The sequence below is a fragment of the Lonchura striata genome, chromosome 6, assembly GCF_046129695.1.
Source record: "Lonchura striata isolate bLonStr1 chromosome 6, bLonStr1.mat, whole genome shotgun sequence".
Lineage (NCBI taxonomy): Eukaryota > Metazoa > Chordata > Aves > Passeriformes > Estrildidae > Lonchura > Lonchura striata.
In genome coordinates, this window is record NC_134608.1 from 9628518 (window position 1) to 9649336 (window position 20819).

Below are 20819 nucleotides of genomic sequence, written 5' to 3' on the forward strand. Positions count from 1 at the left end.
CAGATCCACAGGACTCTGTCGGGCCATTAACATCCAAGGACAATTACAATTCTAACACTCTCTTTACACATTTGAAGTGCAGAGCCAAAAACTAAGCCATAATGTTTCCAGTTTTCTGAGTATTTCCACTCTCTGGACATTGACCTTTGTCCAGAGAATGTCCAGGAATCCAAAAAAGCCAAATGAGGTCATGCCACTTGGTCTCTGAAATGCATGTAAAATATGTATCTGGCAACAGGAAAGAAAAACACGGGACTATAAAAACCTATGGAAAAATAGATCAGTCCCAGGATAATACTGTCATGGCAGAAGAAACCCAGAAGGTTGGATAGAGCTACAAAAGAGTATTGAGAACAGAATCACTAATGAGAAAATTAAGAAAATTACAAGAGCCTCTATGAATCTGACATACATCTCTATATCAGAATCACAATTCAATGTAATTTATTTTACTTCAAAAAATTGGTCCCGTAATGAAAGCACTTAACAGGGCAGTGCAGGTGAAACACAGTGCTCTGGGACAGCCTGAGTCTGTATTGGTGATTTTTTCCCCTAACTAATTTTTTCTAATTTTTTTTACCCCTTTTGGACTAGCAGGCAGACAGAAGATTTTGAGAATTTGCTCTAATTTACTGTTTTCCCCTTTCTGACTAGAACGCCACAGTCAATTAAACTGTTAAAACTGCTTGATGCAATGATTTTGCAAAATATTAAACCTACTGTTTATATATGATAAAACAATAATTTTCCACCTAAATGATTCATGCAAAGACTCTTACGACCTACTACCACTGAGTGGAACAAATGTGACGTAAATCTCGAGCTGGGTAAGGCTCACACTGTAAACCCTTCTCTCCCATAGGGCTGGGTAAGTCCTGCACGCACCTCCTGTGAGAAACGTCTCCTCCTGACTGACGAGCACCACATAAACTTAACAGGGCAGCATATGCCAGGCTGAAGTGAAACGTGTTCTGGATAAACTTTTTACTGCCACTTGGCATTGTTTCTGCCAGGGCTCGTTATAAAATAACCAGGGCATTTTATAACTTCAATACACTACTGTAGTCATTTATAACCTGCAGCTGCGATGTGGTAACAAGAATGCCTAAACCTGTCATTTCAGACTTTTATATGCATCTCATGTTCAAAGTAAATCAAATGCAGAGCATAATATCCCTTCTCTCAAAGAAGGTTTTTCAGCTACAAGAGTTGCTAATGCCTGGCTTATGATCAATCTCTGAAGATGAGGCAGAAGGAGAAAAATGATAGAGAAGTAGAATTAAATAGAAAATAGGAGGCCCATCTGCTGTCACAGACTGGAAAGTGATATAGACAATCCAAAGGCAACCTCAGAGTGCTTGCTGTTTGAAATAATATCTGAATTTCTAAAGCAGGTTTAAGGTTTGGATCTTTACCACCAAAAATCATTAGCAGTCTGTGCTTCATGAAGAAAGGACGTCAACCTTTTGGGCAGGGCACACACCCAGCTACATTCAGCATGGGCATCATTGGCAGTGCCAGGATGGAGAATCAGCAGCTTCTCCCTTCTAAGGGCTTTGATTTCAATCTGACCCAGGTTTATCCTAAACCATGCTACTTGGTCCTTAAAAAATGGATTAGGGTTCTCAGCAGGCATCAGTCTACAAAATGAAATGTCATTCTTTCCTTCCTTCAGATTGAGAATGTGGACAATCCCTGCAGACAGGGCTCTGGTTGTGCAAAGATGTCAGCAGACAGTGACAGACCAATTCCTTCACATTTCAGCCATTCAGGACACCCATACCAAAGACACGGTGAGAAATGCTCTTTTTTCTTTCCTTCTTCGCAGCGATCTGACCGCCAGTCACATGAACAACACCCTCCTATCTGCACATGCAAACCCACCCCCTGGAAAGTCAAGAGGGCATGAAATGAGCTACCAACAAGGACACAGATCCTGCTGCACATTAACACTTTCAAATCAAGACTCATGTGCAGTGCATTTAAAACAGCCTCGCTAGAGGAATTGTTTCTTCCAATGCCTCTAGGCAAGCATCAGAAAGTGCTGCCCAGAGCCCTCCCTGTTGACTTCTATTACAATAGCTACAGCCTCCAAAACCAAAAAATCTAGCTGTGTACTTCCCTGGGAATTTATTCAAATGGACAAAATATATAAAAAAAAAATCCCTGCTTTTTGTTAAAGGCTGATAAGAGTAAGCAAAGGAATTCATTAGCAGGTTCATAATAATGCAAATTTCTGTCATTTCAGGACTGGGTTTCCTACAAGAAGACAAATGCTTTTCCATTAGGACTGACTTCCATGGGTCAGATGTGTTTCTAACAGGCACTAAACAAAGGTGACATGCAGAGCTTTGAAATAAGAGAACTTGTTTCACCTTCCTGACTCCACAACAACACTTCTCAATGATTTGGGCAACTCAACAGAAATCTCACCTTATCTTGATTAGTCTCTATTCAGCAAAAGAAATTACCATGTTCCCAATTTCATTAAAATCACTGTATTGTTATAATGATTGACATACAATGTCATCAAATAAAACAAAGGTGGACGGAGATTGTCATGCCTAATTTCTATCTCAATCACACTTGAACTGCTTATATATTAGATGTAACTGCTTTAAAAAGAGCATCCCTTGGGATCAATTTGCCTGACAGCTACCACATGGAAGGCACCCACTTGAAGAGGTACAAGCCCTCATTATCTGAAGGGAAAACTGGCTCTTTATTACACCCATATTTAGAGACCAAGGTTCAGTTACAGGCAAGCTCATGAAGCAGCATTAAGTTTGTAAAGACAAGGACAGCTGTGATCATTGGTATCATTGTTGAAGGAACCAAGGTCCCAAATTAGGGATAGAGACGTGCAGATGATACCCTTTTCCTGTGGGTGTTCCTGCTGACCCCGCTGTTTGCTCCCAGTGTTGGGGCCATGTAACCCAGACATGATTCACCATGACTAGACTGAAATCTGCAAGCCCGCAGATGTCCCAAAGCTCTTTCAAGTAACAAAATGCCATTAATAAGGAATTCCAGAAGAAATTCCCAAGTGTGACTGTGCAAAGCAGCTGCTCCAGGAGGAGAGATAAAAGAGACTGGGAGCCTTCTCCTGCTTGGAGAAGGGAAGATTGAGGACAGCCTGACTGAGGTTTACAAAGTCATGGAGGTACTGAATAAATTGAATGAAAGCAAATACTTCTTTGCACTGGGGTAGTGAACTCATGGAACCTGCTGGCATACAGAAGCTGTGGAGTTAGAGAGTGTTTCAGGGTCAGAGAGGGGTTGGATAAATTCCTGAACAGCAGGTCCCTAAACAGATCCTAAAGGGAACAGACAGGTATGTGTCCCTGTGAATTCTCCAACTGGGCATGCTGGGGAGTATGAGCAGACTGCAGAAAGCAGCCAGGCTCCACAGCTCTCCCTAAATACCATTTCCAGCTTCACTGCTGGAGACAGCCCTGGGCTAAACAGGCTGCAGCTGAGACTCAGCAGGATATTACTAATGTTCTTATCATTCCCATTCAATCTTTTCAAGAGAATCTCAGCGTAACTAGCAACAGGAGGTTGTGCTATTCATGCATCCCCCATCAGTACTTCAGAGTCATTGGGAGAGGCTCACAGGACTCAAGGTGATGTCCACACAGCTATCTTGCATTAATCCAGACCCTTCCCAAGCCAGGCATCACAAGGGCCACTCTCCCCTTCCTTAACCTTGCACTGCCACCTGACCCCTAAAACAGCCTTGTACAACTTCATCACCTTGCAGCACTTCATCACCTTCTTTTTTGAGAAGTACACAGAGGCAGTTCTGAATGGCAGTTCCATTATCTTTGCCCAACAACACTGAAAACACAGCAACAGATTCATACCTATAGCACCTTTCAAATTCTTCCTTCGCAGAAAGTATCACAAAAGAACAAACTCATCCAGATTTGAAATAGTCGCAGCCATGCAAATTCAGAAGAATTAACTCAGTTGTCTCTTTTCCAGGCTAAACAAGCCCAGCTCCCCCAGCCTTTTCTCATAAGAGAGATGCTCCAGTTCCCTCATCATCTTCATAGCCCCTCCACGGGACCCTCACCAGGAGCTCTGTGTCTTTCTTGAACAGAGGAGCCCAGAACTGGATATAGCACTCCAGATTGGTCTCAACCAGGGCTGAGCAGAGGTGCAGGACCAGCTCCCTTGACCTGCTGGCAATGCTCTTCCTAATGCAGCCTTGAATACCATTGGCCTTCTTGTTCACAAGAGCAGTGCTGGCTCGTGGTTAACTTGCTGTCTGCCAGGAGTCCCAGAGGTGTTTTCCTGTAGGTCAGCCCCCAGTCTCTACTGGTACATGAGGTTAAACCTCTCCAGCTGCAGAACCCGACAGTTGCTTTGGTTGAATTTCATTATGTTCCTCTCTATCCACATCTCCAGCCTGTCCAGGTCTGGCTGGATGGCACAGCACATTGTGGTACCAGCCATTCCTCCTCAGCAAACTTCCCAAGGCTGCACACCATCCCTCCATCCAGGGCATTGATGAATAATACAATGAACCAAACTGGAATCAGCACAGACCCCTGGGGAACACCACTGGCCACAGGGCTCCAAGCAGACTCTGCAGCACTGATCACAACCAAGGTCTAGCATAGTATCCCTTCTCACTGGCTCTTCTGTCATTTGGAGAAGAAAATTATCATTAACACATCCCACATTGCTTATGCCCTGCTGTGTTGTCCCTCCAGCTGGTATCAGGGTGGCTGAAGCCCCTCATGAGGACCAGGACTCTAAACATGAGGTTGTTCTTATCTGCCTTTGGAGGACCTCATCCACTCAGTCTTCCTGGTTGGGCAGCCCACTCTGTAATGTCACTGTGAAATTATCTCATCATAGTTTTAAAGTTCTATTTATAAGTCTAGTAATCCCATCATTGATTACAGTGACTGTATTCAAATTACAAATCCATTAGCTGCTCAACAATGAAATAAAATCAATAATGCACGTAAATGGGAAAAAAGGAATTTAAATGCATACATTAATGTCACTTGAAGTAGTGCTATTTTATGCACCATCTCTAACAAAACTGTGTCACATCATTAGCAATAATGTGAAAAATCTTTTTCAATTAACAGAGCTGATTTGATGCTATGTTCACTAAAGTGGCAATCCATTCCATTAAACACACACATATGAAATGCCTGAAATATCTATGAACTCTATCCATACATCATAAATTCTCTCCTAAGTGCTGAAACACAAAAATAGATACATTATTTTCTATTTATGCTTTTTAAACCTCCTGTCAGAAGCTACCAGGCAGGGCACTTCAGCGACTCTAGCTGCAAGTAACAAAGAGCACCAATTTTTGTCCCATGCTCAGCTGCTCATGCCACAAAACAGGAGATGCTTTCACCAATGCTCACACTGCACAGCTCAACCATCTGAGGGCCCACAACCTCATTCAGAGTAAACAGCCCGCTGAGAAAATGTCAAATTCAAAGCACTTTAAAAAAAAAAAAAAAGATTATGTTAAATACTATTCTACACAACTGGGCAATCCTACCTGCATTCAGCTCCACAAATCAGTTCCTTTCATGTATACACACACTATTGCAAGACTTTCCCCTCCACTCACCTGCACACGGCTGAGGTCTGAGCTCAGCCTGAATTTATTTGTTTTCTCTGCTGCATTAACTTCTGAAGCCAAAGTGCATTACTCATCTGCAGCCCACCCTTAACCCATGTAGCCCATGCAACAGTAGCCTTGTAAAAGATGCTTTGAGCTTCAGCCAGAAAGTATGAACCTTCCCTGTATGGCAACTTCTAGTGCTGGGGTGGAATGGGATGCACCGATTACCAGTTCACCAGAGGATTTATAGTGGAGTAAATTCAGAGTATAAATGGACCAGCAGGAAGCAAAAGAAGCTGAAGAGAGCAAAGTTAACAGAAAAGGCCAAATGAACAAGTTGAAAGGCAAAAGTAGAAAATTTAAGTATTTGGGGTACTTAGTGTAGCTTATGATACACTTGCCAGATGAGAGAATGAACTGTGGGCCAAAGGTAAATCCAGTAGATTATCATTTCCACATAATCTCTAAAATCTGCTTGTCTTAAATCTATCTCTGATGAGTTACAGGTGAAGTCTGGGCAAACATTCCTTATTATTGCCTGTTGACTTCAATTGTCAACAGAGGCAAGTATGGACTTGTTTCCTCATGAGAGCTGTAATAACAACTGCTTAGCCTGGAGGGGTGAAAGATCAAAAGAACTGGTTTCAGGTGGTAATTTGAGCCACAAGAAGGTCTGAGTCCTCAAATAGTTACCCTGTCCCACAGCTGTAAAGCCAATACTATGGTGGAAGCGTCACACACAATAAAAAGAAATGCAATCACACCCTCACCCAAGAAAAGGCTCACTTCCATCTTGTAGTGAATAACCTTTCTGTTAACTCTTAATATTTTTCCTGTATCACTCTGATACCTGGAAATATGTTAAAAAGTAACCATTTTCACCATCATCACCCTACACTGGGGAGGCTCTAGAATAAGAGAGCACAAAGGTCCCATCCATACACACAGGGCTGTGCTTCCAGCTGCACATTTAAGGCTGAATTCCCAGCCCACTCCTTCCAAGCCAGTCTGCTCCTGGCTGCTGGGGCAGGGTCTCGGTGACAGTGGCAGTGCTGTGCTCCCTCTGTGTGTGCCAAGGCAGCAAAGCTCCAAGCAAGGCATGACTGCCCAGCTGACACGCAGCAGTCACAGCAAAGGTCTTTTCCATGGAAGCATAAATTAGGTTGCTATGAGAAAGCATTTAGGAACCTGGACCAAAATGTTTCCTTCTGCTGTCGAGACTTGTTATGGAGGGCGACCAACACTAACTTTCAAAATTAGTATTTTTTGCCACCCCCTTTTCCTTTATGTACTTCCTCTACAAAAGCAGTGACACCAACACTACTGGAGCAGAAGAGGAAACACAAATGCCTCTGTGCAGTCCCTGCCTCAACATCTGTCCAACATTGACTTCTTGAGGATCAAGATGTTATATGTGGAGTCTGAGAAACGTCCCAAAGATCAAAGACATCCATATGTCTCACGGACAAGATTTATGGTCAATGCACTGTATTTTAATTGTTTCATTACAAAATATATTTCCCACATTGTATTAATAAAAGGTCACTGAGAAAGCTATCAAGTAGGGTTTTAAAAATTAATTTAAAAATCCATTTGGCATGACATTTATCAAAGTAAAAAAGTAAATGCTGGAAAGTAAATCTTGTCATTGTTCTGTTTTCCACAGTCAGCTTTTTCTTGCATCTTTTAAACAAAATGTAAGTCACCCTTGTTATAAACAAACAAAGAGGCTTTAAGGAAAGTCAACAGAGGCTGAATTACTCTGAGACAAAACCATCTGGTTTAGATTAGGGTAAGTAGAAGATTTACTCAAACTACAGGAAAGCTTGAATTGTGACTAAAATAACTCGTAGGTTTTTCATGTAAGACAAGTAAACGTAACTTCTTTAAATTTAGAGTCTATGCACCATTTACATGTGCTGTCCTGTGGGTGAATCCTCCCTCCCTGAACTTCACAGACCCAAACAATAAGCTCATACTAAATTTAAATTTGTGAATACTCTCAGGAACATACATTTGATAATTTTACAATTTTGTATATATAGGCTTTAAAAGTTTTACTTAAGGCACTTCAAATTTTTAGTGCTCCAACTTTTTCAATTTCTTAATGGCTCATTTTTAATATATTTTTAAATCCACTTACAAACTGGTAAGCGTTCAAGGAGCCACAATGCTTTGCCTTATAACCAGTGCCAACTGTATATAGTCAAGTAAGAAATACAGTATGACGAGGATTTCATTTGGTGTAAGATGAAAGAAAAAGCAATTTGCAAATAAGCTCTATTTCACTGAGATGTCTTTATAGCACATGGCATGGCTACTTTAGCACTTTTATGCAGTACATAACACTGCATATTAACACAATTTAAAATATACAGTAAGACCTCTTTCTTTCTACAATACAAAATAAATGCAGATATTTCTAATAGGCATTAGAAATTTTCAGTGGAACTTTCAGTGGTTTTAATGTTCTGCCTCTCAGCCAGATTCCAACACATCTGAGAAGCCCAAACGCCCCTCAGTCCTCTCCTTTTGTATTAAACTGGGTGGCAGTGCTGAGTACTGCTAATGGTTTTTTTTTCATTTGAGTAGTAACCTTATAGTCACTTGTCAGGTCAAGAACTGAAAACATCAATATAAAACTATTTATTAATTACAGTTGTCAGGGATCCAGCACAATTCAGCTGCTTTACCCAGAGTTATACCAGCTCCCTCCCCTCCACTGTGTTCACTGTCTGCTCAGACAACTTATCACTGCTACTGGTGATTATTTTTTGTAATTTTTCACAACAGGCCACTTGGGTAAAGCAGCTGATTACATCTTCACCTTTTGCACCTTGGTTGCAATCCTAGTCTTCCCCTCCCTGAACCTTCCTCCAGATCCTTAATTACTGTTCCTCTTTACAGCTCCCAAAGCCCATGGTTATTATTTTCATTTGAGCAGTGCACACACTACACTTCAAACACACGTTCCTGTTCAAAAAATTTATAATCTATATAATGGATTTTTCACACTTGAACTCCAAACACATATTAAAAATTTACGATGTCCTGCACTTCTGACCCCCAACGTTCAGCCCAGAAGTGTTTTCACAACCATAAGTGACATAACAAGGTAATGCATGCGAGTTTGGGGAGGGAGATGAGAGCAGCAGAAATCAAATTTTTTTTTCCTCTCCATCTCTCCGCAGACAATTCCACTACTGCTACTATTAGAACTAACCATGAATAAAAAATACAGATCCTGGAGAAATGTGTGCAGCTGCAAGGTCTCATGAGGCTTGGCAGATGTACACTGGGGTATATTTTCACACCCAGAAGGCACTGGGGACACAGTAGGCTGCATCCAAAATAGGATTTGCTCCACACAACCTGCCTGGGCTCTACCAGCACCCTTGGTGGACAAGGCAGGCCAAGAGAGACACCCAAGGTGAGAAGGACAAAGCAACTCTTTGAAGTGCCTGTTGGTCTTCTACAGCCACAAAGGAAGCCTCAGTAATTCTTATAATAAATACCTGGGGTTTTGATAATTAAAAATACTCGAGATGAACCCCAGCCTTTACTTTTGTCTTCCCAAATTTGTAAAATTAATCATGCCCACTTCATATGTAGCAGTGGGAGGGCAGCTCCCACCAGGGAGCTCAGCACCTGTTTCAAGTACCCTTTGGTAAGGAAAAAAGTGAAACAGGAGTATTTACAGGGTGGTCAAAATAACTGGTGTCACAACCAAGAGTGGAAACTCCCTGGGAAAAAAGCCATCTTTTCCTTCTGTATTTGTGCAGTATGTTGCCTAAATGGGGGCTGAAGTCTTCAAAATCCAGTCACACTTAAATAAATAGTACATTCAATGCTGTTCTTTCTACTGCAGTGGTTCTTGCTCCAGAATTCCTCTAGCCAGACCAGCTTTGCACCACAAGACAGGAAGTATTACTATAGACAGACATCACTAAAAGTAGGTAAATGAACAGTTCTCTTCTGGGTTAATCTGAAACTTAAACCCTGTTTCTAACTTCAGGAAAGAGAAGACAAAATTACTTCTCTAACCAGTAAAAAAAAAAAAGATGTAAATAAATCAAATAAACTTTTCTAATAGGGAAGGAAGTCCAGATGTGAGAATCAATAGAACTCAGAAAATCCCAGTCTTTGAAAAATTGTACAATTATGTAAGATAAGCATTGGACAAGAATGTCCTGCAGTGGATACTATCCTAGACAAGGGCTAGACTGGCTGTTTCCTGAAATCTCTCCAGTCCTTTTTCCTTCAACACCTGTGATTCCTCAGGGGAAGAACATAGGGGAAGCACTTTCTGCCTCACCCACCCAAACAACTTCATCAGACACAAGGCTCTTAACAATACAAAAGGCAGTGGAAGAATTCCGACAGACACAAGAAACACCATCTGGAAAGAGATGCACTCACAGTCTTCAGTAACTACATTTGGGTTTAAATGAATAAAATAAATAGAGAGAGGAGAGATAAAACAACTGAAGACTAGCTTGCCTCCAAAAACTGCTTATAAATCTAAACGATCCTTGCAGATGACTGGATCACATCCAAGCTGCCTCCAACACTCACAGTGTTTGTCCTTTCGTTAAAGGTCACTGTTTTCCAGGCTACTGAGTTTCTTTGCACATTTCTAAATCACACTTAAGCTCTGCTGCATTATCCACAATTTTCCTTCACAGGGGTTAAATGAGGCAACAGTTTTATCTCAGAATAGCGTAGTGGTTAGGGAAGACCACATCTATCAGTCAGCATAGTTAAGCAGGAAGAAATCTACAGCTGGCTGTTACTGAATTATTTAGGACAAGAATAAGGGCAGACAGAATGAGCAGACAAATGGAAATACTTCTGCTTTCAGAGTGCAGGCTTCTTAGCCCAGCAGCTTTCCCATTTTTCCTTCTCTATTTCTGTGATATAAAAAGAACTTAGAAGGCAATTTAAAGGTAACATCGTATACCATACATGGCCAAATTGATCCTTAATGCATGGAGCAACATTTTAGAGAAAAGCTCTCATAGCAGAATTCCTTATAAACTACCAAGAGCTGAACGGGCCATTTTCAGTTTTCTCAGTGAATGACCTGATGTCAGTGGAGATTCACTGGATTTAAATAGGAGCCCCTCAGAGGTGGAATCTATGTGAATTCACAAATTTCCTTAAGAGAGAAAAGTATGGAAGGGAGGAATCAAGTCTCCAAGCCTTTTCTGGAAGGAAACACAAGTCAGCCTGAAAAAGCAATGTTACACAGCAGCACTCAAATATTTATCTCTCATGATCTTGGAGCTCAACCAGCTGAAGCTACCAAGCAATATTAGGTAGTGTTTACATACAACAGCACATAAGACATTATGCTAAATTTAAAGCTGCTGGCACCAAAACACCTGATCTTGCAAGATCTGCTATGTCATCTTTAAATGAAAACCATTACTTCAAATTGTACACATTTCATTATTACAGACACTCCCTCATTCACTATCTGAAAGCTGGTCAGGAATAAATCTTAGTCAAAACCAGCCATGTACTGTATCCTTCTACAATTCCATAGATAGCCACATAATGCATTTGCTTTTAAAAGTAACCTGCACCACATACACACAATACAGGAAAACAACATCAAGGCTGAAAATCCAAGCGCAGTGACATTTACAAGCATGTGGCTCTGAAGCAACCTCCTGAGCCCCTTCCTCAGCAGCAAACTCTTTTGCAACACATCTGAGCTGCAGATTAATGCTGTGCATCACAACAGCAACTGCTGAACTGCACACAGCATTAGAAGCTCAGCATTAGACTTGAGGGTCAAGTTCACTTTTGATATAATACCACGAAGCTCCCAAAGCTTCATGTGTGACAAACTTGGCCTTTTGTGTTTTTCTAAAGGAGCTACCAGGTATGTGACAGACAAATAACATCACCTGCATATATGAAGCTAAAATAGGTGCAAAAACATCTGAGGAAAGGATCTCACCATGTGAGAGAAGAAAGCAAATTCCTCCTGACATCTGATAGAACATCTTCCAAAGCTCTTTAACTCTTCAGCTCTTGAAACACGGCTTTGAATACCATTAGCTGATCCCCACAAAGATAATTATGTATAGACACAAATTTTATCTGTCTCTGTATGTCCACACACATGCAAACAAAACTCGAGCAGCTGAATTATCACTACTTACTAGACAAGCCTGAGGCAGGAAGCTGTTCACTCTGGAGATACTCCACATGCCCTCCAGGTACTGCTGAGCTTGGATGGTGACAGAGCTCAGGGCACCACTGAGACCGCTGGGGGCCACGGTCACTTGAACGCTGGAGTTGGGAAAGCTGCCCACACCTTGAGACCATCCCAGTCCTTTCTTCCTCTCTGCAGCAGAGAAGAGATTGGGCGACTTTCCAGACTGCCTGCCCACCTGCCCAGCAATGAGGGGCAGGTCCCTCTGGGAAGAGACAGTGACCATCCTGGGTACCATGCTGGTCAGAGCCCCGGTGCCGGGCGGGAGGTCGGGCATCTCCGGGTAGCTGGCTTGGCTGAGGGTGTGCATCATCTGAATGGCTTCCTGCTTCAGCTGATTCAAGTGAGTGGCACAAGTTTCACATCTGCTCTCTCCTTCATTCCTGTTTTTCTGTAAATAGTCAGGCACTTGAAGCTTGTCAAAAATTAAAGCTGATAATCGTGGGTCCTAAAGAAGTGAAGAAAGCGGGGGGAAACATAGTCAGTTAAGCAGTGCAGAAATACAAAAAGGAGAGGGAAAAAAAGTTCTCTGATTTGCTCTCCACTCACGGAAGTGCTTTAAATCTGTTCTGGTAACTCTCAGCATTTTTCTTGCTTTATACCCTAACAGGCCCACAGTGGATTAATAAACCAGAAGTGAATTCATTTGTATTAGACCCAGCATGAAAATTATAATCAGAATTAAACAGTGGAGCTACAGTGTTCTTGATAACTGCTCATTCTTCTAATTAACTCTCCTTTGGAGACATCTACAGCACGCGTGTTTCCCATGCTCAGGAACAACGTTAGTTGAGATGCTGAACCTACTGTAACTTGATTCAAAGGCATACCACCATCAGAAACCAAGGAAAATTAGACTTGAAAGTATTTTGAAAAATTAATGCGTGACCTGGTAAAAATCTTCCTGCCCTTACCCTCAGAAATGATGAATCAAGTGGCATAAAAGCCAGTTTACATGGTGCTGCCCACAGGATTGTTATTTCTGATCTTTGCAACCCAGATGTTGCAATATTCTTTTCTGCTACACTTGCTTTAATGAGAAATAGATTTGAGCCTACAGCCATGTGTGAAGGTGTGACAATGTGCACACTAAGACACTGATTTAAAAGCAACACCTATTTTGTTACCACAGAGCATTTCCCCACCAGCCCTTGGCTAGTTCATTTTAAGGCTGCTGAGACATTTTAAAACCCAGCACCGTGTTTCCACTTCAGAGATAGAGTTACCTATCTCCTGAACACACAAACGCCCTCCCATCCCAGGCCTGCTACTGTAAAGATTAGTCAAGAGATTAAATCCAGCCCTGTCGTAAATCTGCTATCAAGACTAACACCAGGCAGTAAAGCTGACCCAACTTCACACACTCTCATAGAGCTCTCTAAACAATTAAGGTTTTAATGAAATCACAGCACAGCCAAAGGTTTATTTGTATAATTATTTTAAATGAAAATATTTAATTTTCTTGTTAGTAAGTAGGACACACATAGCTGGTAAATCAGCCATTCCAACATATGCTGGGGATATCCCCAGATTGGCACTTGTTTTTAAAAATGTATTACTTTATGCCAAGCTGCAATTGCTCTCTAGGAAATGAATGTCCTATTAGAAAACTCATTCTGGTTTTAATTACAAAGCACATCAATAAAACTCTTCTTTAAAGAAGTCTTGGCATTGGTACTTTGGCTTTGCTTTGAACTCAGAAAGTACTAAAATACTGCTTAACTTCTGCAGCAGCAGCACAGAATTTATCTCAGGTTCAGCTGTTGGACTACTCCTGCAACAGTTTAATCTCTCAAGAGACACAGTACATTGTTGATAGAAACCATTGTAAATATATCTAGCATCACATTATTCCACAGCCAAAAGCCATTAACCAAAGTTGCTCTTTCTGCAATAATCTAAATGATTGTTTATTGACTTAAAATAAAAAATACTTCTCATGCTAAGAAAAGTTTCTCCTGCCACTAACTGAACAATAAATTGATTCACATTAGTGAACCAGTATAAAAAGTGAAGTGAGACATTGTTTCATTTTTGTCTCTTCTTTTTATTGAGGCTTAGCTCCTGCTAAAAATGCCTTTGAAGTTGTACCATTTGCTTACCCTCATGAGGAAGAAAATTCTTTCCCACCAAACCTCCCAGAAGATGGCAATGCTAAATTAAGATATATTAGTCAGGAAAAAAAAGAGCAATTAATATTTTAGAAATTTTTTTTCTATCCCTTCAGCAGAAAGTGCTAGTGGTTAGACTTTAAAAAAAGCACAGAGACTCAGTGCTGCAAGCACTATTTAGCCTCGGGTAAAACAAAGGCCATGCAGTCTATCTCCCAAGAAAAACAAACAGCACCGTGCTCAGTGCTCCTCAGAAACTTCTCCAAGGGAGAGCCCTCTGAGCAAATACTTGCAGAGGCTGACACACAGCATCCATTCAAAGAGCCCCGAAACACAGCAGCTCCCAGCACCGGGTGCCCCGTCTGCACCAGGCACATCCCTGGGCTCGCTCCTTTGATCCAAGTTGGGCACACAAGGAAGCACCTGCACGTCCCAACTGCATGAGCCTCATCTGGCAATGTTTAAATTGCTATCAGATGTCAAAAGTTTCAAATAAGCAATTAAAGCGAATTACTAGGTGAAACAGGCTTCTCATTTAAAAGAAATTACTTCTTTTGATGTAAAGAAAATTAATGACCCCAATTCTAGCTCCATAAACACAGTTTACAGCATAAGGCAGATCAGAGTCAGGCCTGTCTCGCAGTTACAAAGAAATCAAGTCGATGTCATATTAAAGGGGGGAACAAAAATAAATTTTAAAAATATATATATTTAGAAAATTACACAGACCAAAGCTCTTAGACACATAGCATGCCAAATTTAAACCTCATAATTTATTTATAGTGAAAGATAAAGGCATCTCATTTCCAATGCTTGTACTTTGCCAAGCTTTACAAGGAGCCTCTTAACCCACACATCCAGCCTCTGTGACCCCCAGTTGGCATTGTGGCCAACCTTCTCCAGCACCTCAGTGAGGGCCCAGCTGGATAGTTAAATTACTTTTATTTTTCCACTCTGAGAGACAAAAACACCTGGCTAATGGTTGGGCGTGAAGGCCAGAGGAAACACAAGTTACTGTTAAAAACATTAACTATAACTTAAAAGTTTAGCCAGCCCCATTAAAGAGGTTTTCCTGCCCTGTGACAATGCCTGGTCCTGGGGAGCTCCTGCTTCAGCAGCTCACACCCTAAGGAGGCTGGGGTGGGAGTTACACTCTCATGTTTAAAAGGGGGAAGAAATAAAAGTTGAGTGACCAAATGTGTGACACACACATGGGAGAAGTGAAGCAGCCAAAGCCATCCTTGCTACAGCTCCACCAGCAGCCAGGCGAGCCACACAAAGGGGGTGTGCAAATCGCTTAGGGGAATGGCACAAAAATTAAACATACAACACACAAGTTCCAAACAGTGCTCCAAAACCTCTTTAGTCTGCTGTGCTACAAAGAACATGACTCTTTTGTTCCTCTATTGCATAAATAAACTATGCTGTCTTTGTCACACCTACTTTCCAAATGCTCTTCTTTCCTCCTGAACAAGCAGGATAAGCAGAATACTGTGATGCTGTAACATTCACAGCTTCCCCTCCCACTGCAAAAACCAAAACCCTAATTTCAGACTCAGCTTGTTAACTTTTGCAAATTAACAAATTTTATATATTCAAACATCACAGACTGTTAGAATTGTAAAATAAATGGTCCCACTAGGAACTGAGGAGCCCAGCAGCCCCCAGCAAGGTCAGGGCATGAGATAATTACATGTTCTTATATGAGGACAAATTTCCTGAATGCTTGAATTTGCCACTGCTTTTCAGCAAGCAGTTCTTACAGACACAAGCCAGCTTGCCAACTGCTGCTGGGAGATTAGACACAAACATGCAAACTGCCCACATGAGAGGAGCTCACAGAAATGGTCTGCAAGTTCAGCTGGGCTGGATGGTAAACTTGGAAAACCAGGATTGTGTTCCCACTAGAACACACAGCAAAACACTAATTTCCTTCAGCATTAGAGCATTTAGCCCAAAGCCTGCCTTCAGGCTTTACCTCTGAAAGCAGGAGTAGGGAAAAGGAGCACAGATTTGAAAGCACATCAAAAGTTGCTACTTGCAACAGCAAGAAGGAAACAGTCTCTAACTGAGGTTTCCCTCTCTGGTGTGAGAGCTCAGCTCTGCTGCCTCACATGAAAGCAAGTGAGGACCAACACCACGTGCTGCATGTGGGGCACACAAACAAAACCCACATTTCACAGCTGTAAAATACTACATCCCCAGACCACTGCCCTTGAAACTACAGACATAATTCAAAGTAACTGGGATGAGCCCAAAGGTCAATATCACCAAAAAATCCCTGCTACAGCTTAGACACCAAAGTCACAGCCAGGTTTTCAAAGCATGAAACACCAAATTATCTTCCTGGACCTGAACTATTCTGAGAACTTGAAGCAGTTTGTCAGTGATAACTGCACTTAAATTAAATTATTTTGAAAGTACAGCTCAATCTATATTTCTCATCTACTTAGAGTTTGCAGTTAGATTTTCTGTTCAGCTAACAAGAAAGAATAGAGAGGGTTTTTTCCACTGAAAAAGAGAAACAAAGATACAAGCTTTGAATCTTACCTGCAGCTACTGACTTCTAACTCCCAAACTAAGCAAGAGAAGAGGAGGCAGCGCAGCATCTGGATTCTCACTTAAGAAGTCCCTGAAGTAATACCCACCCATCTGTAACCTAATCCTTTCAGCGAGGAACTCTGCACAGAGTGCGAACAAACGATGACGAACAAACGATGAAAAGTCAAACTGCCAACAACCATCCTCAGTAATTACCCACAATTTTGCCTGGCACTGGCTTCTGCAGTGTGAGTGTATCCGGAGCAGTATTCTGAATTGAATTAAAGTCTTGACATAAATAGAATTTAAAAGAAAGAAGAATCATTGAATGTCACACTGAAATATATAATTAAATACAGACTGAGGTGAACAACATTTTTAAAGGATGCTTTTGGAGAAAGGAATATACTATCCCAGTGCACAAGAATCAATGTTAATGACTTTTTGTCTTAATTGTCCTTCCAAATCTCTGCTGTGCTGCTTACAAATTAGTTTTTATCTTACATGACATTGTGAAATATTCCCTAGTTATCTTCTATATTGACAAATACCTTGAAGGTTGATGCATGCTTTCAACTACATAGTAGTCATTGTGAAAACAAACAAACAAAAAAAGTAAGCACTATATTCAGAAAACCCAAAGAGTGTTCAATGCAATCAAGGGAAAAAAAAACAATGCTAATGATTTTTTTTAAGAGAAGTTTCCAACTATCTGACTAATCTCAAGGGAGTGAAAATATGAGCTTTAAGTCTTCAAGTAACCCTTGTTGTGAATTCATTCAGTCACTGACCTAATCTTATCAGAATATAAACAATCAAGGAAAAACAAACACAAAAACAGAATTCACCTGAAGTCCCATCTCTTGCGGGTTAAGGGTATCTGGAACCTACAATGTAGCTTTACTGTCCTTGAAAGCATTCCCCTGAACAAGCAGGAAAGCAATCCACATTTCCAAAGTGAGCCAAATGTACAGGCATTAGGAAAAAAGTAGGGCTGAATTCTATTCAGCCTCCTTACAGTAAAGTCTCACTACCTTTACGTGGAAGGTTAATTTAAGCCAGCAGACTGTGGCCCTCCTCCCGTTCTATCTCCTAGCAGGATTTCTTCACATCTCCAATCCCATTATTCTGTTTCCAGCCACAACCTGAGGTAGTGCACACAGACATATCCCCCTGACTCGGCCCAGCTGAGACTCAACCCAATTTCTTTTCATCTCTGACATCCCAAAGAGTTTGGGGAAAAAAAAAAAAAAAACCGCAAGCACATTTTCTTACTTATATAAAAAAATTACACAGTATCTCTTTTAAACAGGGCCCATCTTTCTGACAAAAGCCCAGCAATACGATAAAGCCGCTCAAAACCGCGCGACCCCGCACTAAAAATGACTGCGCCGTGTTTAGTTATTCGGCAGCTCCACTGAACTCTATTTATTTCCATTTCCTGCCCACTTTAATGTACTTCAGTGGCCTGCAGTAAAGTTACAGCAATAGGTGTCTGTCATAAAGATGAATAGTGCTATTGGAATGCATAATACAGTGGAAAGAGGAAATGAGAGCAATCTGGTTTATTTACATCTCAGGCTCCCATCAGCACCTCAGCCCACCTCCCAATGGCTTCAGCTGCCTTTCCTGTTATCTTGCTGTATAGTCCCCTGCAATGAGTTGGCTTTTAACCTCTCAGAACCAGAGGGGATGAGCTGATCTCCCAGATTTGCTTTCATGAGCTGGCAGAGTACTGGAGCAAACAGCCATGCAGTGTGTTCAGTGCAAAGAAAACAAAATAAAGGTAGTGGTTGCCATTTAAAATAATTAAAAGACACAAACAAAACAAAAGACCCCAAAGAGATCTGCTATCACCGGTAAATTTAGATCAACACATAGGAACCTGACTACTTCTGAAAAACAGTAATTACTGTTTCACAAAATATTACTTTTAATCTTCTTTCTTTACAATCTAATTAAACAGATATTTTACTTGCCTTTGCAAAATGTTTTTCTTAATTTAATCCAATTTTAACATTTGGTGTGTTCTATAAACTACACATCCAAACTAGTATGCAATTTTATGCTTATTTTTAATAGTGTATGACTTCATTTAAAATTTATGACTTTTAATTTGCATGTTTATTGTTGGTTTTAAGTAATCTTTTAATTTTCCCTCTTGGCTGTGAGGCTTACTATAACTTCACAATGTAAATTCAGTACTGATTTTGTTCATGTGAAAACACCATCTTCCAACGCATATTGTGTCTTTTTTAATTTCCCTCTTATTTCTTTTATAAACCTTCAGAAGCAGCAGAAAGAAATTGTTGCATATTTATCACCACACAATACTTGGTGTCTGAAAAGCCTTTGTTTGATTCTACTTTCAGAAATAGCCACTTGGACAAAGCTGACTTTCAGAAATTCAGACAAAATCCTCTTGCAGAAATTAGACTTTTTTGTTTAAAAGATGAAGAGCTTTCCATGCCTAATTATTTTTTCTTTGAAACCAGGGTAAAAAACTTGGTTATCCTATGAACACAGTAAATCAGATTATAAAAACTCTGCCTATTACAGTTACAACTGCATAAAATGTCACAACTTCTCTTTCCTCTTCAAAGCCAACCAAGTGTGCATGGGTTAGAACAGCTCCTTGGGAAAACGATGCTATCTGATGTCATCACACTGAATGCCACCAACTCCACACACAGTCTGAGTTCTGTGAGGCTATCCAGGTAACAGAACAGCTCTGAATTTCAGCACAGGGATGAAAATCAGAGCACAGCACCACTACACAGAAACATGCTGCCTTGTCAAAATGCCTTGGAAACACCAATTCTTAATAGCATTTTATGGGAAACAAAAGGCTGCTCCTACTATTAGAATTCAGTCAACAGCCTGTGTTTCCAGAATTACAAATTGCACTGTGAGCCTGGGGAAAAGGACTCCCTCACTGATGAACTCTGCCCAGCAGCCCAGCCCAGCCCAGCCAGCCCAATGGACTGGGAGAGGAGTCACGCCCCAGATGAGATCTTCAGCATGTTTAAGTGATCAGAACTTCATTTGTCCCTGTAGAACTGTGCCCGTTTGTATCAGACAGACCTCTGATGAGGGAGTTCAAGAACAGCTGGACACCAGCCACAGTGAAAGCAACTCTAACTTAGAAAGCCTGCATAGGAAAAAAAAAAAATTGCTTGGAACACTCCTCTATATACAAACCCTACCACTGCTTCAGTCCAACCATCTGAATCCAATTAACAGAACACTGAGCAGCAGAAGTTAGGGAGTGGACACATTTTCCAAATGAACATCATTAGCATAATGTAGATTTAAAATCAACTATGGAAACCAGCACTTGGCATTGGATCACACTCTCTTAGTGTCTCATTCACTTGCTCATTTTATCAATTATTTGGTAAATGAATATTTGAAGACCATACAGAAACGATTTAGCCTTCACAACCAAAAGGCTGCCCATTATGCACTCACTTGCAAGCAACAAATTATTGTATCCACTGCACAGTTAGCACACCATGCAGTTTTTATTATTACAAAAGTGGATTGCACTTATTCTTCATTTTAATTAAGTTCCACTGCATCAGTTTGACTGCTTCACAAAAAAAAAAAAAAAAAATTGTTGGCTGAAAAATTTTGGGTTTACATCTGAATTTAGGGAGAACTGTAGTGGAGTTGAGTTTTAAGTTTTTCTCCCTGCTTGGACTTCAGGGAAAGAAAAAGAAAAAAAAAAAAATGGGAAAAAACCTAACAGGGATGAATAGTCAAGGAACAATGAAGAGCATCTGTAACTCCTCAACCACAAGCTGGCCACACTCTGCCTGAAGAGTCTGCTTCAGCTCCTTTGCTTACTAGGTGGCATGTATGAGACACCACCTCCCTCTCCAAACTGCTCATCCAGGAGCTCTTTAAAGTGGATTCTTGGACGGCTTTTTTTAATACCACTCTTCAGCGGCACAACTTCAGCAAGGAAATTCACAAATCTGCTGACAGCCACCTTGTGGTCCTGTGCCTTCAATATCTCTGGACTAGGATGGAAGTAAGGTCCATTGGTGTTTCTCAGTTTCACATAAGATGCCAGGGCATAGAAGCAATTTATCTCACTGCTCACCCCAGCTTAAAAACTAAAAATAAATATTCAGATCCCAAGGGATTTCTGCAGGTGGAGGACATTGCCCAAAGAATTGAGTGATCCTCCTATAGAATCTCATTAGGGTGAAGTATGATCCCAGCCAGATAAAACACAGCTGGAGACAGACCATTTGAGGCATGTCTACAGGACAAATAGCAGTTTAAAAAACAAGAATGTTGTGGGAAGTTAAAGGAGTTTGGTTTATTT

At 40.9% G+C, this 20819-nt stretch overlaps 1 protein-coding gene across 1 annotated transcript in view; it reads right to left on the minus strand.

Moving 5' to 3' along the window:
- The window catches only part of KIF26A (kinesin family member 26A), a 95837-nt gene that overhangs the window by 51263 nt on the left and 23755 nt on the right, over positions 1 to 20819 (minus strand). The window contains exon 3 of the mRNA XM_077783938.1: positions 11779 to 12279. Coding sequence (XP_077640064.1) covers positions 11779 to 12279 — 501 coding nt within the window. The remainder of the gene's footprint in view (positions 1 to 11778; positions 12280 to 20819) is intronic.